At 44.7% G+C, this 22,858-nt stretch overlaps 1 protein-coding gene across 1 annotated transcript; it reads right to left on the bottom strand.

Moving 5' to 3' along the window:
• Positions 1–160: 160 nt before the first annotated feature.
• On the bottom strand, positions 161–21,631 carry LOC311117243 (hepatocyte nuclear factor 4-gamma-like; the record flags this gene model as incomplete). The annotated part of the gene is made up of 9 exons (XM_084192215.1): positions 21,394–21,631; positions 9,573–9,738; positions 9,249–9,343; positions 3,565–3,671; positions 3,153–3,308; positions 2,764–2,851; positions 1,382–1,534; positions 463–699; positions 161–306 (listed from the first exon to the last, which is right to left on the bottom strand). Coding segments are annotated over exons 1-9 (1,185 nt in total), but the record flags the coding sequence as incomplete, so codon positions are not given.
• Between the last annotated feature and the right edge of the window lie 1,227 nt (positions 21,632–22,858).

Here is a 22,858-nt window from a genome sequence, read left to right as displayed (position 1 = left end):
GAGAGAGGAGAGAGAGAGAGAGAGAGAGAGAGAGAGGGGGTAGAGAGAGAGAGAGAGAGAGGGTAGAGAGAGAGAGAGAGAGAGAGAGAGTTGAGCCACACCAGAGGGACAGAGAGAGTAATATGGAGCAGTCATGGTTGCTTGCCAGTGAATGCCCAACTGCATACATGTGTGTGTGTATCTTACCTATCTGAGAAGTGTGTGTAGCAGGCATGGTGCTGATGACCAGTGTGTGTCCAGTCAAAGGGTCCTGGGCTAACTGGGTGTGACCTGGGTGGTGCAGGTGGGTTGCCTCTGAAGCCAGACCTGGAGACAGGCAGACAAACCAGCCAATGAGGACACAGGAGAAGATATTTGCTTTCGTCCACCTTTAATGTACACTACTACTACTCACCTCAAAGTAGCGTCATAACATCTATATTGCTTATCAATATTATCAATGTTCTGTTATCATACACCCACCTCCCAGCAGCATCTCCTGCAGTAGGTTGTCGATCTTGGCCAGGCCATAGAGTTTAACAAACTGCAGTTGTTCTATCATCTGCCAGGTAATGGACTGTAGAGTAGGCAGCAGTAGCAGCAGCTCTCCAAACCTCCCTCTGGAGTCATACTGACGGTCGTTAATATAGTCCTCTAGACTCATCTGGACCTGCAGACGCATCGCCTTGATCTTCGACGGATCACGCAGAGACTTGGCATCTGGAGAGAAGGAGGGATGAACGGATGAAGGGGTGGAGGGAGAGGGAGAAAATGTATGGGTGAATGATATGATATGAATGTGTGAAGACTATTGGTGTCTGTGGAACAAAGGGAACAGAGAACAGTCACATGTCAATGATTAACAAAACCATTCAAATTAACTTTGTTCGATTGAATAAATAAAGCTATTGTGTGGTGTGTGGGGTGTGGGGTGTGTGTGTGGTGTGTATGAGTGTGTGTGGTGTGTATGGGTGTGTATGAGTGTGTGTGCTGTGTGTGGTGTGTAAAAGTGTGTGTGGTGTGTATGAGTGTGTGTGCTGTGTGTGGTGTGTATGAGTGTGTGTGGTGTGTGTGGTGTGTATGAGTGTGTGTGGTGTAAAAGTGTGTAAAAGTGTGTGTGGTGTGTATGGGTGTGTGTGGGTTGTGTGTGGTGTGTATGAGTGTGTGTGGTGTGTGTGGTGTGTAAAAGTGTGTGTGGTGTGTGTGGGGTGTAAAAGTGTGTGTGATGTGTATGTGTGTGTGTGGTGTGTGTGGTGTGTATGAGTGTGTGTGGTGTGTGTGATGTGTATGAGTGTGTGTGGTGTGTATGAGTGTGTGTGGTGTGTAAAAGTGTGTGTGGTGTGTAAAAGTGTGTGTGGTGTGTGTGGAAGGTTGCCTGGTACGGAGGCGTTAAAGTGCTTACCAGGGTCAAAGAAGACGATGGCCTTGAGAGCAGCATACTCATTGTCATCTATCTGGATGTCCTGGAAGGGCAGGACCAGCTCACCTAGAACACGGTTAGCTACACGACCCATCTCCGGCTCCGCACTGCTACCATGGATCACACACCCATTACCTGGAGAGGGAGGGGGGGGAGATCAGTGTGTGTTTTGGGAGGGGGGTTGAGTGTGTGTTTTCCACGTGTTATGGGGGATGTACTGTTTGTGTGTGTCTGTTAGTGATTTGGTTTTTGATTAGATTTATCAGGATCCCCATTAGCCGACACCAATGGCGACAGCTAGTCTTGCTGGGGTCCGACACATAACAAAAAAGACATTACAGACAAAAATACATCCATTTGAACATGTAGTGTGTGAGCATCTATCAGTTACACATACATGTCAGTACATACACACAACAAGTAGGTCACATGGGGAGAGGCGTTGTGCCGTGAGGTGTTGCTTTATTAGTTTTTTTGAAACCAGGTTTGCTGTTCACTTGCGCTAATGCAATAATGGCTCTGTATAATACTGTATGCTTCCTTGAATTTGTTCTGGACCTGGGGACTGTGAAAAGACCACTGGTGGCATATCTGGTGGGGTAAGTGTGTGTGTCAGTGCTGTGTGTAAGTTGACTATGCAAACTATTTGGAATTTCCAACACATTAATTATTCTTTTTTTTTGTGTACACCACACTTCACATGTTTGACATTAGAGAAGCTTCCATTAAAGAAAACCCTCTGTTATATTACATTGAGATACTGTGGCTCCCAATCCACGATATGGCTGAAAAGCCATAACACATCACTTTTCTCAACAGCAGGTTATTGGTCAATAATATCAAAGGCTGCAGTGAAATCTAACCGCTCCCACTATCTTATTATTATCAATTTCTTTCAACCAATCATCAGTCAGTTGTGTCAGTGCAGTACATGCTGAGTGCATTCTGAATGTCTGTTATTCATTTGTTTCCAGATAAATAGCATTGTATTACTGTGTGTGTGTGTGTGTGTGTGTGTGTGTGTGTGTGTGTGTGTGTGTGTGTGTGTGTGTGATGGTGTGTGTGTGTTAGTGCCTGCGTCTGAGTGATGGTATCACCACTTACTAACTCATTATTTGGATAGTTTTACAAATCATCTGTAGGGGCAATCCAAGTAAAGTGTCTTCCATTTATTTCTCTCTGATAAGAAGTGTTTAAGTCAGAGGCCTCCATAGACAAAGCCTTGAGTCAATGATTATCAGGGTGAATAACAGTCTTGCAGGGCAACGACCTGTTAGCTTTAAAACAAGCTTGGCAAAGCAGTATGGCAAGTTTTGACTGGGTGTTACTGAGGCATGAAGGAGAGGTGATTGGTCAGTTCTTACCAAGGAGCAGGAAGTCCTTATAAGGCATTGACCTCTTGGCGACCCCAAGTAGAAGGTGTTCCCCTGCATGAGCCCTGAGCAGACTCACCTGGACAAACACACACACACACACAAAACACACACACACACACACACACACACACACACACACAAAACACACACACAGCGTGAGAAACAAGGACATCAGTGACCAAACATCTCAGCATCATGTGACTCTAAACCATTAGCTACGGACTGAAGAAATATTACTTTGTGTTTCTGGAAGGTCACAGGCACATTCAAAAGCCTTTAGTTGAGTCTTTGGTAACCACTGTTTAGTTTCAGTTCCAGTTCCAGTCACTTCTTGGTAGTCGTGTAGTTGGTTGGCCTAGCCTAGTCAGGTTGTGTACCTGGTCGTCCAGGGGCAGCTCTCCGAAGGCAGGAATGTACTTGGCCCATTCCACCAACACAAGCAGCTGTTGTCTCATGGAGTCACAGACATCACCCACACCAGCCGACTTCTGTTCTGATACATCTACTGCACCACTGGGACTGGATACACTGATCTAGAGAGAGAGGGGAGTGAGATGTCATGCAGAGGAATGGAAACAATCATGAAGATATGAACCACCTTCTACAGTGACCTGATAATGATTACTTAGAGCAATTGTGTGTGTGTGTGTGTGTGTGTGTGTGTGTGTGTGTGTGTGTGTGTGTGTGTGTGTGTGTGTGTGTGTGTGTGTGTGTGTGTGTGTGTGTGTGTGTGTGTGTGTGTGTGTGTGTGTGTGTGTGTGTGTGTGTGTGTGTGTGTGTGTGTGTTACCTGTTGAGACAGTGACTCTGCTTGGGCCAGAATAGTGATAGGTAGGAGATCCTGATTGTCCTGAACGCTTCTTCTAGAGCTGATACGATCTCTCTCATTCTGAACCGCTGAAATACACACATACACACATCAGATGAGATATATCACTATGATATTACTATGTTAACATTTCTCAAGGCTAAGGTGTAAGACTTACAAACACATGGATCTGGTTTGATTCCAGTGCCATTTGGCTACCCCCTGAAATTGCTGCAATATCATAATAAATCATTTTGAAATGCTGACCAAACCATCCTAGAAAAATAGCAGTGTAGAGAGGTGAAGTCAAACATTAACCAATAGCAGCCCTGACCAACTTGTCTGAAAGGCACATGATTTGCATGTCGTAAAGCTCTCTGCCAAGGTTATAGGGCCCACAAACACACACACACAAACACACAAACAAACACAAAAAGACACAAACACACACACAAAGACACAAACACACACAATCCTTCTCTGATACCCCTCATAAACACAGCATTCACAGCATTCATGTCTGGTTTATGGCAGAGTTAGTTTCAGCCTCCCAGACTCCCAGAGCAAGTTTCAGCCTCCCAGCCACCAAGTATCCATAGTTTCAACCTCCCAGCCACCCAGTATCCATAGTTTCAACCTCCCAGCCACCCAGAATCCATAGTTTCAGCCTCCCAGCCACCCAGTATCCATAGTTTCAACCTCCCAGCCACTCAGTATCCATAGTTTCAACCTCCCAACCACCCAGTATCCATAGTTTCAGCCTCCCAGCCACCCAGCATCCATAGTTTCAACCTCCCAGCCACCCAGTATCCATAGTTTCAACCTCCCAACCACCCAGTATCCATAGTTTCAGCCTCCCAGCCACCCAGCATCCATAGTTTCAACCTCCCAACCACCCAGTATCCATAGTTTCAGCCTCCCAGCCACCCAGAATCCATAGTTTCAACCTGCCAGCCACCAAGTATCCTTAGTTTCAGCCTCCCAGCCACCCAGAATCCATAGTTTCAACCTCCCAGCCACCAAGTATCCATAGTTTTAGCCTCCCAGCCACCCAGAATCCATAGTTTCAACCTCCCAGCCACCCAGTATCCATAGTTTCAGCCTCCCAGCCACCCAAAATCCATACTTTCAACCTCCCAGTCAACCAGTATCCATAGTTTCAGCATCCCAACCACCAAGCATCCATAGTTTCAAACTCCCAGCCACCAAGTATCCATAGTTTCAACCTCCCAGCCACCAAGTATCCAGTTTCAGCCTCCCAGCCACCCAGCATCCATAGTTTCAACCTTCCAGCCACCCAGTATTAATAGATTCAACCTCCCAGTCACCCAGTATCCATAGTTTCAGCCTCCCAAACACCCGGCATAGTTTCAACCTCCCAACCACACTGTATCCATAGTTTCAACCTCCCAGCCAACCAGTATCCATACTTTCAACCTCACAGCCACCCAGTATCCATAGTTTCAGCATCCCAACCACCAAGCACCCATAGTTTCAACATCCCAGCCACCCAGCATCCATAGTTTCAACCTCCCAGCCACTCAGTATCCATAGCTTCAACCTCCCAGCCACCTAGTTGCCATAGTTTCAGCCTCCCAACCACCCTGTATCTATAGTTTCAGCCTCCCAGTCACCCAGTATCCATAGTTTCAGCATCCCAGCCACCTAGTATCAATAGTTTCAGCCTCCCAACCACCCAGTATCCATAGTTTCAGCCTCCCAGCCACCCAGCATCCATAGTTTCAAAATCCCAGCCACCCAGTATCCATGGTTTCAACCTCCCTGCCACCCAGAATCCATAGTTTCAACATCCCAGCCACCCAGCATCCATAGTTTCAGCCTCCCAGCCACCCAGCATCCACAGTTTCAACCTCCCAGCCACCAAGTATCCAGTTTCAACCTCCCAGTCAACCAGTATCCATAGTTTCAGCATCCCAACCACCAAGCACCCATAGTTTCAACCTCCCAACCAACCAGTATCCATAGTTTCAGCCTCCCAAGCACCCGGTATCCATAGTTTCAACCTCCCAGCCACCCAGCATCCATAGATTCAGCCTCCCAGTCACCCAGTATCCATAGTTTCAGCCTCCCAAACACCTGGTATAGTTTCAGCCTCCCAAACACCCAGTATAGTTTCAACCTCCCAGCCACCCAGTATCAATAGATCCAACCTCCCAGTCAACCAGTATCCATAGTTTCAACATCCCAACCACCAAGCACCCATAGTTTCAACCTCCCAACCAACCAGTATCCATCGTTTCAGCCTCCCAAGCACCCGGTATCCATAGTTTCAACCTCCCAGCCACCCAGCATCCATAGATTCAGCCTCCCAGTCACCCAGTATCCATAGTTTCAACCTCCCAAACACCTGGTATAGTTTCAGCCTCCCAAACACCCGGTATAGTTTCAACCTCCCAGCCACCCAGTATCCATCGTTTCAGCCTCCCAAGCACCCGGTATCCATAGTTTCAACCTCACAGCCAGCCAGCATCCATAGATTCAGCCTCCCAGCCTCCCAGAGTTAGTTTCAGCCTCCCAGCCACCCAGTATCAATATATTCAACCTCCCAGTCACCCAGTATCCATAGTTTCAGCCTCCCAAACACCCGGTATAGTTTCAACCTCCCAACCACCCTGTATCCATACTTTCAACCTCACAGCCACCCAGTATCCATACTTTCAACCTCACAGCCACCCAGTATCCATAGTTTCAGCATCCCAACCACCAAGCACCCATAGTTTCAACATCCCAGCCACCCAGCATCTATAGTTTCAACCTCCCAGCCACTCAGTATCCATAGCTTCAACCTCCCAGCCACCTAGTTGCCATAGTTTCAGCCTCCCAACCACCCTGTATCTATAGTTTCAGCCTCCCAGTCACCCAGTATCCATAGTTTCATTATCACAGCCACCTAGTATCAATAGTTTCAGCCTCCCAACCACCCAGTATCCATAGTTTCAGCCTCCCAGCCACCCAGCATCCATAGTTTCAAAATCCCAGCCACCCAGTATCCATGGTTTCAACCTCCCTGCCACCCAGAATCCATAGTTTCAACCTCCCAGCCACCCAGCATCCATAGTTTCAGCCTCCCAGCCACCCAGCATACACAGTTTCAACCTCCCAGCAACCAAGTATCCAGTTTCAACCTCCCAGTCAACCAGTATCCATAGTTTCAGCATCCCAACCACCAAGCACCCATAGTTTCAACCTCCCAACCAACCAGTATCCATCGTTTCAGCCTCCCAAGCACCCGGTATCCATAGTTTCAACCTCCCAGCCACCCAGCATCCATAGATTCAGCGTCCCAGTCACCCAGTATCCATAGTTTCAACCTCCCAAACACCTGGTATAGTTTCAGCCTCCCAAACACCCGGTATAGTTTCAACCTCCCAGCCACCCAGTATCCATCGTTTCAGCCTCCCAAGCACCCGGTATCCATAGTTTCAACCTCACAGCCAGCCAGCATCCATAGATTCAGCCTCCCAGCCTCCCAGAGTTAGTTTCAGCCTCCCAGCCACCCAGTATCAATATATTCAACCTCCCAGTCACCCAGTATCCATAGTTTCAGCCTCCCAAACACCCGGTATAGTTTCAACCTCCCAACCACCCTGTATCCATAGTTTCAACCTCCCAGCCAACCAGTATCCATACTTTCAACCTCACAGCCACCCAGTATCCATAGTTTCAGCTTCCCAGCCACCAAGCACCCATAATTTCAGTATCCCAGCCACCCAGCATCCATAGTTAAAGCCTCCCAGCCACCCAGCATCCATAGTTTCAGCATCCCAACCACCAAGCACCCATAGTTTCAACATCCCAGCCACCCGGCATCCATAGTTTCAACCTCCCAGCCACTCAGTATCCATAGTTTCAACCTCCCAGCCACCTAGTTTCCATAGTTTCAGCCTCCCAACCACCCTGTATCTATAGTTTCAGCCTCCCAGCCACCCAGTATCCATAGATTCAGCATCCCAGCCACCTAGTATCCATAGTTTCAGCCTCCCAACCACCTAGTATCCATAGTTTCAACTTTCCAAAATCCATAGTTTCAGCCTCCCAACCAGCCAGTATCCATATTTTCACCCTCCCAGCCACCCAGCATACATCATTTCAAAATCCCAGCCACCCAGTATCCATAGTTTCAACCTCCCAGCCACCCAGTATCCATAGTTTCAACCTCACAGCCACCCATCATCCATAGTTTCAGCCTCCCAACCACCTAATATCCATAGTTTCAACTTCCCAGAATCCATAGTTTCAGCCTCCCAACCAGCCAGTATCCATTGTTTCAGCCTCCCAGCCACCCAGCATCCATAATTTCAAAATCCCAGCCACCTAGTATCCATAGTTTAAACCTCCCAGCCACCCAGTATCCATAGTTTCAACCTCACAGCCACCCATCATCCATAGTTTCAGCCTCCCAGCCACCCAGCATCCATAGTTTCAGCATCCCAACCACCAAGCACCCATAGTTTCAACATCCCAGCCACCCGGCATCCAAAGTTTCAACCTCCCAGCCACCCAGTATCCATAATTTCAACCTCCCAGCCAAATAGTATCCATAGTTTCAGCCTCCCAACCACCCTGTATCTATAGTTTCAGCCTCCCAGCCTCCTAGTATCCATAGTTTCAACCTCCCAGCCACCCAGTATCCATAGTTTCAGCCTCCCAGCCACCCAGTATCCATAGTGTCAGCCTCCCAGCCACCTAGTATCCATAGTTTCAGCCTCCCAGCCAAATAGTATCCATAGTTTCAGCCTCCCAGCCACCCAGCATCCATAGTTTCAGCATCCCAACCACCAAGCACCCATAGTTTCAACATCCCAGCCACCCGGCATCCAAAGTTTCAACCTCCCAGCCACCCAGTATCCATAATTTCAACCTCCCAGCCAAATAGTATCCATAGTTTCAGCCTCCCAACCACCCTGTATCTATAGTTTCAGCCTCCCAGCCTCCTAGTATCCATAGTTTCAACCTCCCAGCCACCCAGTATCCATAGTTTCAGCCTCCCAGCCACCCAGTATCCATAGTGTCAGCCTCCCAGCCACCTAGTATCCATAGTTTCAGCCTCCCAACCACCTAGTATCCATAGTTTCAACTTCCCAGAATCCATAGTTTCAGCCTCCCAACCAGCTAGTATCCACAGTTTCAGTCTCCCAGCCTCCCAGTATCCATAGTTTCAGCCTCCCAGCCACCCAGTATTCATAGTTTCAGCCTCCCAGCCACCCAGTATCCAGAATTTCAGCCTCCCAACCACCTAGTATCCATAGTTTCAACTTTCCAAAATCCATAGTTTCAGCCTCCCAACCAGCCAGTATCCATAGTTTCACCCTCCCAGCCACCCAGCATACATCATTTCAAAATCCCAGCCACCCAGTATCCATAGTTTCAACCTCCCAGCCACCCAGTATCCATAGTTTCAACCTCACAGCCACCCATCATCCATAGTTTCAGCCTCCCAACCACCTAATATCCATAGTTTCAACTTCCCAGAATCCATAGTTTCAACCTCCCAGTCCTGATTCCCTCCTCACACTTACTACTTCTCTTTTCATCATGTAATACGTTTCATTTGAGAGTACAGAGTTAGTGCTGGGCTGGAACAAAAGCCTGTACATTAATGGTATTGTATTGGTATTCAGTAGTACTGGTTTGATGTGGCCGACCTTCTTTCTTCATGCCAGCTCTGAAACACTTGTGGAGTCTGCAGAACCGACACTGGTTCCTCTTGTCCTTGTCCACCACACACTGACGGTTAAACCTGGAGACGCACAGACAGATACAACACACAGGATCACTGTCAATATCTGAACTCTACGGGCCTGCCTTGTAGTTCTGTTCGTTCCAGCATTACCAACTAGTGACTTCTGTACCTGCAGCAGTGTAATGATTACAGTAACGTTAATATCTCATGTTATGTTTGTTGTTATAATAGACACAGTCTCTGGTGGCTGCAGCTGAAAGCTGAACACACGGGCACACACACCTACCTGCAGGAGTAGACGTGGTTCTTGCGTATGGAGCGTCTGAAGAAGCCTTTACATCCGTCACAGCTGGAGGCTCCGTAGTGTTTCCCTGTAGCCTTGTCTCCACAGATAGCACAGTTAGCATTCACTACGTCTGCCGGGGACAGGCCCGGCTCCGCTGGCATACTGTCTGGAACACATACATTATCCAAAGACTGGGTTAGCCTGCTGAGCTTATGTCTAGCTGTAAGTGCAGTGAGCTAATGCAAGTTTTATGGTCACAGGAAAGGTTGTACGCATGCACACACACATGCACACACACATACACATGTGCATCCTCCTGCCATCAGAAAAACCTCTTCAGTTCAAATAGGGAAATCAATCATTCGTTTGTGCATGTGAAATCAAGGCGTCTTGACAAAGGAAGAGAAGGACAGTGACTATAGCTTTGTACTAGCTGACTGCTATCTGCCTATTACAGTATGGAGGACAGTGGGAACAGGTTTGATTAGGAACGCTTTGGGTGCATTCATCTGGCTTATTTGTTGAAATTGTGGTGTTGAGGTTGTGCCTAGTGGTTATTTTTATTCTTCTTGTTTTATTTGTAATGTACATTTCTCTTCCTGTTTGTGAGAAATGTTGTACTCAGGGCAACATTGGGATTTATAAATAAAAGTTCATAAACAATCTGAGATAAATGGACAGCAATAATATTAAACCACACTCCAAAACCATGTTATCTAGGGTTTTTGTATCTACATGGCTTCATAGATGGAGTCAAGAGAGGAGGCCTCAAAAATATAGAACCAGGCCAAGTTCCAACCCCTGCAGACCCAGACTAAGAACAAGATCCAGTGTATTGAGACAAAGACCCAGGATGTGGTCTGAATCGGTCTCTAGACCAAAACCATCTGATCAAATACCAACAAAGACAAACACACAGGAATACATCTCCTGTAATCTGTGCATTCATGTCTCTACTCACACCAGACATATTCCTGCATACACCAACCATGTCCAAGGTGGAAGAATACATCTTGACAATGCCAAAGAGAAGAAAGTCAATGTTTGACCAACTTCCCTTTAATCGTATTTTTATCAGTTCACGTGTTGAGATGACATCAGTGGATGTTCCAACTTCTTTTCATACTTTAAAGCCACAATAAAGCTGTCTTTATGACACACTGTAGATTCCTATCGAAACAGACCTCTTATCATTAATGGATAATTAATTAATGGATAGATACAATATTCAACTGTTCTTTTTAAGTGCATTAGGGATTGTGAGTGAATAAGCAGAATGACAAATGACAATCAATGTTATTCAGACAGGTGAAACTGCTCTAATTTGGCCCCATGGAGCTGGATGGCCAAAATAATTGTGTGCATATTTTGGTTGTTTGATTGTGTTCTCCACATCGCATTTTAAGCCATCAGTGGGCATTACATAGCAATTATCTATGGAAATACAGCCATGGAGCTGGTTGGCGGCCATATTGGAAAACTGCTGCCCTAGAAAATCAAATCAAATTGTATTTATCACATGCTTTGTAAACAACAGAGAAAAATATAGAAAAATAATTAAAACACGAGGAATAAATACACAATGAGTAACGATAAGTTGGCTATATACACGGGGTACCAGTACCGAGTCGATGTGCAGGGGTACGTGGTAAATGAGGTAGATATGTACATATAGGTAGGGGTAAAGTGACTAGGTAACAGGATAGATAATAAACAATAGCAGCAGCGTATGTGATGAGTCAAAAGAGTTAGTGCAATGCAGTTAGAGTTAGGGTCAATGCAACTAGTTCCTGTAGCTATTTGGTTAACTATTTAGTAGTCTTATGGCTTAGGGGTATAAACTGTTCAGGGTCCTGTTGGTTCCAGACTTGGTGCATCGGTACCGCTTGCCGTGCGGTAGCAGAGACAATAGTCTGTGACTTGGGTGGCTAGAGTCTTGACAATGTTGTACTGGGTCGTACTCACCACCCTCTGTAGCGCCTTGCGGTCGGGTGCTTTGCAGCTGCCGTACCAGGCGGTGATGCAGCCAGTCAGGATGCTCTTAATGGTGCAGCTGTAGAACCTTTTGAGGATCTGAGGGCCCATGCCAAATCTTTTTAGCCTCCTGAGGGGGAAGAGGCATTGTCGTGCCTTCTTCACGACTGTGTTGGTGTGTTTGAACCATGTTGATTCCTTAGTGATGTTGACACCGAGGAAATTGAAGCTCTTGACCCGCCCCACTACAGTCCTGTCGAGGTTGTTGTCCTGACACCACACTGCCAGGTCACGGACTTCCTCCCTATAGGTGGTCTCTTCATCATCGGTGATCAGGCCTACCTCCGTCGTGCCGTCAGCAAACTTAATGATGGTGTTGGAGTCGTGCGCTGCCACGCAGTCATGGGTGAACAGGGTGGCAGATGTGTTGTTGCATACCCTCACCACCTGTGGGCGGCCCATCAGGAATTCCAGAATCCAGTTGCAGAGGGAGGTGTTAAGTCCCAGGGTCCTGAACTTAGTGATGAGCTTGGAGGGCACTATGGTGTTGAACAATGAGCAGTAGTCAATGAACAGCATTCTCATATAGGTGTTCCTCTTGTCCAGGTGGGAAAGGGCAGTGTGGAGTGCAATAGAAATTGCGTCATCTGTGGATCTGTTCGGGTGGTATGTGAATTGGAATGGGTCCAGGGTGTCTGGGATGATGGTGTTGATGTGGGCCATGACCAGCCTTTCAAAGCATTTCATGGCTACAAATACGACTGCTACGGCGTGATAGTCATTTAGACAAGTTAACTTGGCATTCTTGGGCACAGGGACTATGGTGGTCTGCTTGAAACATGTAGATATTACAGACTGGGTCAGGGAGTCGTTGAAAATGTCAGTGAAGACACCCGCCAGCTGGTCAGCGCATGCTCTGAGTACACGTCCTGGTAATCCGTTTGGCCCTGCGGCCTTGTAAAGGTTAACCTGTTCAAAGGTATTACTCACATCGGCTACAGAGAGCGAGATCACACAGTTGTCCCAAACAGCTGGTGCTTTCATCCATGGTTCAGTGTTGCTTGCCTCGAAGTGAAGGCATTTAGCTCGTCTGGTAGGCTCGTGTCACTGGTCAGCTCGCGGCTGGCTTTCCCTTTGTAATCCGTAATAGTTTGCAATCCCTGCCACATCTGACGAGCGTCAGAGCCGGCATAGTAGGATTCGATCTTAGTCCTGTATTGACGCTTTGCCTGTTTGATGGCTTCTCGGAGGTCGTAGTGGGATTTCTTATAAGCATCCGGATTAGTGTCCCGCTCCTTGAAAGCGGCAGCTCCAGCCTGTAGCTCAGTGCGGATGTTGCCTGTAATCCATGGCTTTTGGTTGGGATATGTACGTACGGTCACTGTTGGGACGACGTCATTGATGCACTTATTAATGAAGCCGGTGAATGATGTGAGCTTTGGCGGTCCAGATGCTCGCCAACGTAGTCTAATCATGAAGCCGCCTCATTGCCTCTCTTTCGCCGTCGCGTCCTCTTTCGAGTCCCAGGGATCATAGCCTGGTCTGGGGTAAGCAGAACACCCAGAGCTGCCAACTCGTTGAAGTAGAAATCTTCATCCAAATCGATGTTCTGATGTCCATAAGATTATTTTGGTCAAAGGAAATGATTGAGGTAACATAACGTTAAAAACCACAGTTAAGATCAGTCTAAAAAACACAAAATAGCAGAATTGGTCAAAAGCTCGTAAGACGGCAGCTATCCACTGCAGCGCCATCTTATGTTCAGTGTAATAGGTTAAATCTGCAATGGCACTATACCTAGACATCTTTAGTAAAGCATATCCTGGCTTTTTGTAAAAGTTGTATTGTGTCACCATAAAGGCATTTTGTTCAAATGGGTTACCTATCTCTCTGCTGGACATAGTGTATTCCTATTGGATTTTATCTACTGTCACATTTCTTAAAAGTGACACAGTATATAATATCATATTATATATCATTGTAACCAGTACACTCTTAGAAAAAAGAGTTCCAAAAGGGTTCTTCGGCTGTCCCCATAGGAGAACAGGGTTCTTCATGGAACCCAAAGGGGTTCTACCTGGAACCAAAAGGGTTCTACCTGGAACCAAAAGGGTTCTACCTGGAACCAAAAATGGTTCTTGAAAGGGTTCTCCTATAGGGACAGCCGAAGACCCATTTTAGGTTCTACATAGCACCTTTTTTTCTAAGAGTGTAGACTTCAGGGATCACTGATATAACTTGTGTAAAAAGTAACTTTGAAAGTGAGAATATCCCAATTTTACTGCGATTGCTGGTGATGGTTTTTCATCATTGTTTATTGATTGATTGATTGAATTTATTTGACAATTTGTAAAATACACATACAATTTAAGAAAATCATCAAGGATAACACAATAAAGCTTAACAGGTTATTTCCATTGTGGTCCTTCATCAAGGTCAAAACAAAGACCATATGGTTTTCATTGTTGATTAAATGTGTTTTTTTGGGAGCTTATCTACTGGACTAAATGTACAATATCACATTTGAATGCCTATATTCAAGGTAAGGTTGACTTTAGGCTTTTTACTGAAGTCAGACATCAGTTAGTGATATTTCACAGTGTGTGTCAGATAATGTATTCTACTAATCATTACTGAGTGCTGGTAGAAGGATCAGGATGAAGAATATTCAACTTCAGATTTCAGAAGACACAAACCGACCACACAGACATGATGCTAGCACCTGTTAACCTGTCATTTTAGTAGACCGTGTGTGTGTGTCTGTGTCTGTGTCCAGTCCACTCACCCCTCCCACCATAGAGGACGTCAGCGTGTTCGAAGCCCAGGGTGCTGTACGTTGGGTCCAGTCCCTCACTGTAGTTGGCTACATCCATGTCCAACAAGGAGTTACTCACTGACACAGATGGATACTTCATCCCTCACTTTCTATCCCTCTGTCACTGTCCTTCTCTCTCTCTCTCTCTCTCTCTCTCTCTCTCTCTCTCTCTCTCTCTCTCTCTCTCTCTCTCTCTCGTTCTCTCTCCCTTTCTCCCTTTCTTTCTCTCTCTCCTTTTCTCTCTTTCTTTCTCTCTCTCTCTATTTCTCTCTGTCTCCTTTTAATTTGTTCTAATGTATTTTCCTAACACTATTTCTTCCTCTACCACTTCCTGTCTGCCTCGGTCTCCCTATCCCTCTCTCTTGTTCGTCTTCCTCTGTCACATTCAGTTCTTCCACCGTCTGGAGTGTAGAAGGTAACCTAAGGTCCCTGCCATTTGATTGGTACTTTTTTAAGAAAGTGGGTGGGGCCTTGGCAAAGACTTCTCACCTTATCTCTTCCCTTCTTTCCCTCACTTATCACAGGTATGGAGAGATATCGGAGAGATAGATATTCCCTTCCCTCTCCATTCTCTCTCTTTTCCCGAGGCATATTGGCAAGTTTGACAGGGTGGAGACGATGTCATGGGGGGGGGGGGGGGGGGGGGGTGCATGCGTGTGTGTGCGTGTGTGCGTGTGTGCGTGTGTGTGGCCAGTATGCTGTGGCCTCCATGGTCTGCTGAATCTAATCAATAGTAGAGCAATACAACAGCCTCTACCATGATCACATCTAATCTAATCAATAGTAGAGCAATACAACAGCCCCTACCATGATCACATCTAATCTAATCAATAGTAGAGCAATACAACAGCCCCTACCATGATCACATCTAATCTAATCAACAGTAGAGCAATACAACAGCCCCTACCATGATCACATCTAATCTCCAGGGAGGCAGAGCACAGAGAAAAACACCACTGATAACTTCCATTGATTAATCAGACTCCCTAAGTGAAACTAGGGGAGACCCATTGACTCCCATTAATTTCCCTCTATGGAAGCCACTGATCAAATCCTTCTGTATAGACAACACATGGTTAACTCTCTACTCCCACTACCAGTCACATAGATTTACTGCACTAAATACCTGTTAGAGAATACATGCAATCTGATTGAGGTACTATAATAATATAATAATAATATAATATGCCACTTAGCAGACGCTTTTATCCAAAGCGACTTACAGTCATACATTTTTACGTATGGGTGGTCCCAGGGATCGAACCCACTACCCTGGCGTTACAAGCGCCATGCTCTACCAATTGAGCTACAGAGGACCATTTTATATCCATTATTTTATAATGGATATAAAATAATTGAATGGCCTGCATCATTCAGTTTATGAGTGGGAAATAGGCAAGAGGGTAGTGAGGAGGGCGTAATCACTCATTAACTCAACCTGAAAGAATGGCAAAGAGAGTGTGTGCGTGTGTGTGTGTGTGTGTGTGTGTATGTGTGTGTGTGTGTGTGTGTGTGTGTGTGTGTGTGTGTGTGTGTGTGTGTGTGTGTGTGTGTGAGTGTGTGTGTGTGTGTGTGTGTGTGTGTGTGTGTGTGTGTGTGTGTGTGTGTGTGTGTGTGTGTGTGTGTGTGTGTGTGTGTGTGTGTGTGTGTGTGTGTGTGTGTGAGAGAGAGAGAGAGAGAAAGTGAGAGAGAGGACAGTGACCATGAGCAAAACAAAAATTATGATTTTCCAAAAGAATGTGTTTCCATCGCATTTTCAACTCTACTGATGGTTTTGTCACAAAATAATGTTACGTTATATAGCGAATGTGCCCACTCTGGTGTTGGCACCTGCGCTCTAGCCAACAGCTCGCAGATACAATGTGCGTATAGCCTACATGATGAGATTATTATGGACAAAAGAGAGAGATTATTTTTATTTCTCAAACAGCAGCCAAGCAGTGATCATCATGTCACCAGAATAAGACCCTCGATATTTATTGGAAAGGAGCATCAAGCTCATCACCTTGCACTTTCACCACCCTGTGAATTTCATCATCATTTATTTAATCTGTAGCGTAAAAAACTGCATGCTTTCCCGAGTCGTAGTGGGAGGACCACACAACATGTCATCGCGTGACTCCAAGTTCACTTTGATATGATAGTTATTATATCAATATTGGCGCATAAAAGCATTTCCGCCACCATTTATCACATAATTAATTTGACCGACAGAAAAAGAGCCCACCTTGTCTAGCGTATTTTGTTTTGTCGACATTTGGAAAGTTAACGGACACATTTGCTGTTTCCATCAGGCCTGTAGTGAATTTTGTGAATGTACTCTACTCACATAAAAAGGTTGGATGGAAACCTGGTTACTGGCAGTAAAGTATGGGGACCACTCTTACAGTGAAATATGGGGTCCACTCTTACAGTGAAATATGGGGACCACTCTTACAGTGAAATATGGGGACCACTCTAACAGTGAAATATGGGGACCACTCTTACAGTGAAATATGGGGACCACTCTAACAGTGAAATATGGGGACCACTCTAACAGTGAAATATGGGGACCACTCTTACAGTGAAATATGGGGACCACTCTAACAGTGAAATATGGGGACCACTCTTACAGTGAAATATGGGGACCACTCTTACAGTGAAATATGGGGACCACTCTAACAGTGAAATATGGGGACCACTCTTACAGTGAAATATGGGGTCCACTCTTACAGTGAAATATGGGGTCCAATATTAAAGTGAAATATGGGGTCCACTATTAAAGTGAAATATGGGTCCCACTCTTACAGTGAAATATGGGGTCCACTATTAAATTGAAATATGGGGCCCACTGTTAAATTGACATATGGGGCCCACTATTAAAGTGAAATATGGGGACCACTATTCAAGTGAAATATGGGGACCACTATTAAAGTGAAATATGGGGACCACTCTTACAGTGAAATATGGGGACCACTCTTACAGTGAAATATGGGGACCACTCTTACAGTGAAATATGGGGACAACTCTTACAGTGAAATATGGGGACAACTCTTGCAGTGAAATATGGGGACCACTCTTACAGTGAAATATGGGGTCCACTATTAAAGTGATATATGGGGACCACTATTAAAGTGAAATATGGGGACCACTATTACAGTGAAATATGGGGACCACTATTACAGTGAAATATGGGGACCACTCTTACAGTGAAATATGGGGACCACTCTTACAGTGAAATATGGGGACCACTCTTACAGTGAAATATGGGGTCCACTCTTACAGTGAAATATGGGGTCCACTCTTACAGTGAAATATGGGGACCACTCTTACAGTGAAATATGGGGACCACTCTTACAGTGAAATATGGGGACCACTCTTACAGTGAAATATGGGGACCACTCTTACAGTGACATATGGGGACCACTCTTACAGTGAAATATGGGGTCCACTCTTACAGTGAAATATGGGGACCACTCTTACAGTGAAATATGGGGACCACTCTTACAGTGAAATATGGGGTCCACTCTAACAGTGAAATATGGGGACCTCTCTTACAGTGAAATATGGGGACCACTCTTACAGTGAAATATGGGGTCCACTCTTACAGTGAAATATGGGGACCACTCTTACAGTGAAATATGGGGACCACTCTTACAGTGAAATATGGGGTCCACTCTAACAGTGAAATATGGGGACCTCTCTTACAGTGAAATATGGGGACCACTCTTACAGTGAAATATGGGGTCCACTCTTACAGTGAAATATGGGGACCACTCTTACATTGAAATATGGGGACCACTCTTACAGTGAAATATGGGGTCAACTCTTACAGTGAAATATGGGGTCCACTGTTAAATTGACATATGGGGCCCACTATTAAAGTGAAATATGGGGACCACTATTCAAGTGAAATATGGGGACCACTATTAAAGTGAAATATGGGGACCACTCTTACAGTGAAATATGGGGACCACTCTTACAGTGAAATATGGGGACCACTCTTACAGTGAAATATGGGGACCACTATTACAGTGAAATATGGGGACAACTCTTGCAGTGAAATATGGGGACAACTCTTACAGTGAAATATGGGGTCCACTATTAAAGTGATATATGGGGTCCACTATTAAAGTGAAATATGGGGACCACTATTACAGTGAAATATGGGGACCACTATTACAGTGAAATATGGGGACCAGTCTTACAGTGAAATATGGGGACCACTCTTACAGTGAAATATGGGGACCACTCTTACAGTGAAATATGGGGTCCACTCTTACAGTGAAATATGGGGTCCACTCTTACAGTGAAATATGGGGACCACTCTTACAGTGAAATAGGGGGACCACTCTTACAGTGAAATATGGGGACCACTCTTACAGTGAAATATGGGGACCACTCTTACAGTGAAATATGGGGACCACTCTTACAGTGAAATATGGGGTCCACTCTTACAGTGAAATATGGGGACCACTCTTACAGTGAAATATGGGGACCACTCTTACAGTGAAATATGGGGTCCACTCTAACAGTGAAATATGGGGACCTCTCTTACAGTGAAATATGGGGACCACTCTTACAGTGAAATATGGGGTCCACTCTTACAGTGAAATATGGGGACCACTCTTACAGTGAAATATGGGGACCACTCTTACAGTGAAATATGGGGACCACTCTTACAGTGAAATATGGGGACCACTCTTACAGTGAAATATGGGGACCACTCTTACAGTGAAATATGGGGTTCACTCTTACAGTGAAATATGGGGACCACTCTTACAGTGAAATATGGGGACCACTATTAAAGTGATATATGGCGTCCACTATTAAAGTGAAATATGCGGACCACTATTACAGTGAAATATGGGGACCACTATTACAGTGAAATATGGGGACCACTATTACAGTGAAATATGGGGACCACTCTTACAGTGAAATATTGGGACCACTATTACAGTGAAATATGGGGACCACTCTTACAGTGAAATATGGGGACAACTCTTACAGTGAAATATGGGGACCACTATTACAGTGAAATATGGGGTCCACTCTTACAGTAAAATATGGGGTCCACTCTTACAGTGATATATGGGGTCCACTCTTACAGTGAAATATGGGGACAACTCTTACAGTGAAATATGGGGTCCACTATTAAAGTGATATATGGGGTCCACTATTAAAGTGAAATATGGGGACCACTCTTACAGTGAAATATGGGGACCACTATTACAGTGAAAAATGGGGACCACTATTACAGTGAAATATGGGGTCCACTGTTAAAGTGATATATGGGGACCACTATTAAAGTGAAATATGGGGACCACTATTACAGTGAAATATGGGGACCACTCTTACAGTGAAATATGGGGACCACTCTTACAGTGAAATATGGGGACCACTCTTACATTGAAATATGGGGACCACTCTTACAGTGAAATATGGGGACCACTCTTACAGTGAAATATGGGGACAACTCTTACAGTGAAATATGGGGACCACTCTTACAGTGAAATATGGGGACCACTCTTACAGTGAAATATGGGGTCCACTCTAACAGTGAAATATGGGGACCTCTCTTACAGTGAAATATGGGGACCACTCTTACAGTGAAATATGGGGTCCACTCTTACAGTGAAATATGGGGACCACTCTTACAGTGAAATATGGGGACCACTCTTACAGTGAAATATGGGGACCACTCTTACAGTTAAATATGGGGACCACTCTTACAGTGAAATATGGGGACCACTCTTACAGTGAAATATGGGGTCCACTCTTACAGTGAAATATGGGGACCACTCTTACATTGAAATATGGGGACCACTCTTAAAGTGAAATATGGGGTCCACTCTTACAGTGAAATATGGGGTCCAATATTAAAGTGAAATATGGGGTCCACTATTAAAGTGAAATATGGGTCCCACTCTTACAGTGAAATATGGGGTCCACTATTAAATTGAAATATGGGGCCCACTGTTAAATTGACATATGGGGCCCACTATTAAAGTGAAATATGGGGACCACTATTCAAGTGAAATATGGGGACCACTATTAAAGTGAAATACGGGGACCACTCTTACAGTGAAATATGGGGCCCACTCTTACAGTGAAATATGGGGACAACTCTTACAGTGAAATATGGGGTCCACTAATAAAGTGAAATATGGGGTCTACTATTAAAGTTAAATATGGGGCCCACTCTTACAGTGAAATATGGGGACCAATATTAAAGTGAAATATGGGGTCCACTATTAAAGTTAAATATGGGGCCCACTCTTACAGTGAAATACGGGGACCACTATTAAAGTGAAATATGGGGACCATTAGTACAGTGAAATATGGGGCCCACTCTTACAGTGAAATATGGGGCCCACTCTTACAGTGAAATATCGGGACCAATCTTACAGTGATATATGGGGATCACTCTTACAGTGAAATATGGGGACCATTATTACAGTCAAAATATACATCATGGGACAAAATACCCACTGAAAAACTCCACCTGGAATTTGGCAAAAACATCCTATATGTACACAGAAATTCCACCAACCACACATGCAGGGCAGAACTAGGAAGACTTCCTCTTCTACTGCCCTTTGAAAAAAGAGAATGCAAATTCAGGATGCACCTAGCCCAATCAAATTGATGGTCATACAAGCACAGAGCATTTATGGTCAACAGTGCCCAGACAGTGACCCCTTAACAAAACTGGCCCAAAAACACAAGATTGACATTAACAGAAATGAGCTGGTCCCAAAGGCAGAACTTAAACAGCTAGAGGTGAATAATAAGAATGCATACATTGACTATTGGCGGAGTTTAGGTCGAAGGTCAGAGTAAGATGGAATGCTTTAGTCACATGCAGGTAGTCACATGTCTGGTTGGTGTGTTAGCAACTAAAACCCTACCGCAGGGCCATAAAGCTTAGCGCTGACAGGCTAGCACTGTGTGAAACACCCATAATTCTGTCTGTCTGTCCGTCCGTCTGTCTGTCTGTCTGCAGTGTTTAGATTTCAGCCCTAATGAACAGGAATGATAAGACCTTCCTACCTGCATGGTGACACCTTAAACAACAGAGATGCAGCATTAAAGCCACAATCCTGAGTGTGGGTTTCAGCCCAACTGCAACCCCGATGTCCCTTGGTTGGGTATAATGCTACGGAAATTGAACTACTCTGATGTTGGGTCACAAAAGTTGTGCACTTTCAGCTGCTAAGATCAGTCATTTCTGATAAAATCGGTTAATAAGTACCTTTTGGTTCAAGTACAGGACGTGAAATAGGTTATCATGTGATCTTTACCATCCTATGTGCAGCAAAGATTTCTTATGTTTTACCTCAAGAAAAACATGTGTACATACTGTCTGTCTGTCAACCAGGGGAGATTATTCTATACTATCAGATTTAGATATTATTACATAGCAAAAATTGCAGCATCCCATCTTTTTGATTACTTTCAAAAGAATATCTTGAAGATTGCAATTTCACAATCTCAAGCTGGTATCATCCTTTGATCTGATGAGAGCCAATGGTCTCATATCCAAGATATTGAATTGATTAAATTATCCTTTAAAACTATTGGTCTAATATAAGGAAGTCATGGTCTATAGCTCTACAGTTGATGGGTCTAATTTATCCTCTAAAGCCATTGGTCTAATATAAGGAAGTCATGGTCTATAGCTCTACAGTTGATGGGTCTAACTTATCCTCTAAAGCCATTGGTCTAATATAAGGAAGTCATGGTCTATAGCTCTACAGTTGATGGGTAGGTCTACATGCATCAAGAACAATGAGATTGACTACAGCCATGAGCAAACAAATGTTTTATGGAACTGTATGAGGAAGTTCTCACACAATTATTGAATTCACACAAGTAGCTTAAAGTAAGCTATGGTATAGCCCAACCCTAACTACCACCCTCTTTAGTGGTTCTCTTTGGATGCAGACCTACATGAATTATATTCTATTTTAGTAGCCTAGTTAGGATCTATGTTTTATGTCTGTGGGATATAGGCTAGTATATAGAGCTAGCTTGCCCAACCCCACTGTAACCCCACTCCTATAATCTAATTTAGGCCTATAGATAACCTACCTGTCCTATCCTGTGCAGGCCCCACTAGTCAAAAACAGGACCACGTGACATGTCAATGAATGAGTGAGCCTACCACTCAAATACTAGTGATGGGAAGTTCGGCTCTTTTTAAAGACTCTAATGTTTTCGACTAATTTCATTTATTTGAGTCAGTAATGCCCAGAGCACGCAGGACCGGCAAACAATGAACTGAAAACTTGAAATAGTCATGATTTTACAAGCATCTCGTTCACATGTCGTTCACCATAAGGGACTTATTGGAATTGTCATTTGTGACTGAGACTTGTAAAAGTGTGTTGAAAAAACAATGTACATTTGTTGATTGCTAAGCATACAAATAAGATTATTATTTGGTACATAAACACTCATCAAATGTCAAAATCGCAATGCTTGTATTAAGTAAAGCCTATGATTATGTGGAGCC

Source organism: Coregonus lavaretus, assembly GCF_964263955.1.
Source record: "Coregonus lavaretus genome assembly, contig: HAP1_SCAFFOLD_7504, whole genome shotgun sequence".
Classification (NCBI taxonomy): domain Eukaryota; kingdom Metazoa; phylum Chordata; class Actinopteri; order Salmoniformes; family Salmonidae; genus Coregonus; species Coregonus lavaretus.
Note: the sequence above shows the minus strand (reverse complement) of the source record. Positions and strands in the feature narration are given on the sequence as shown.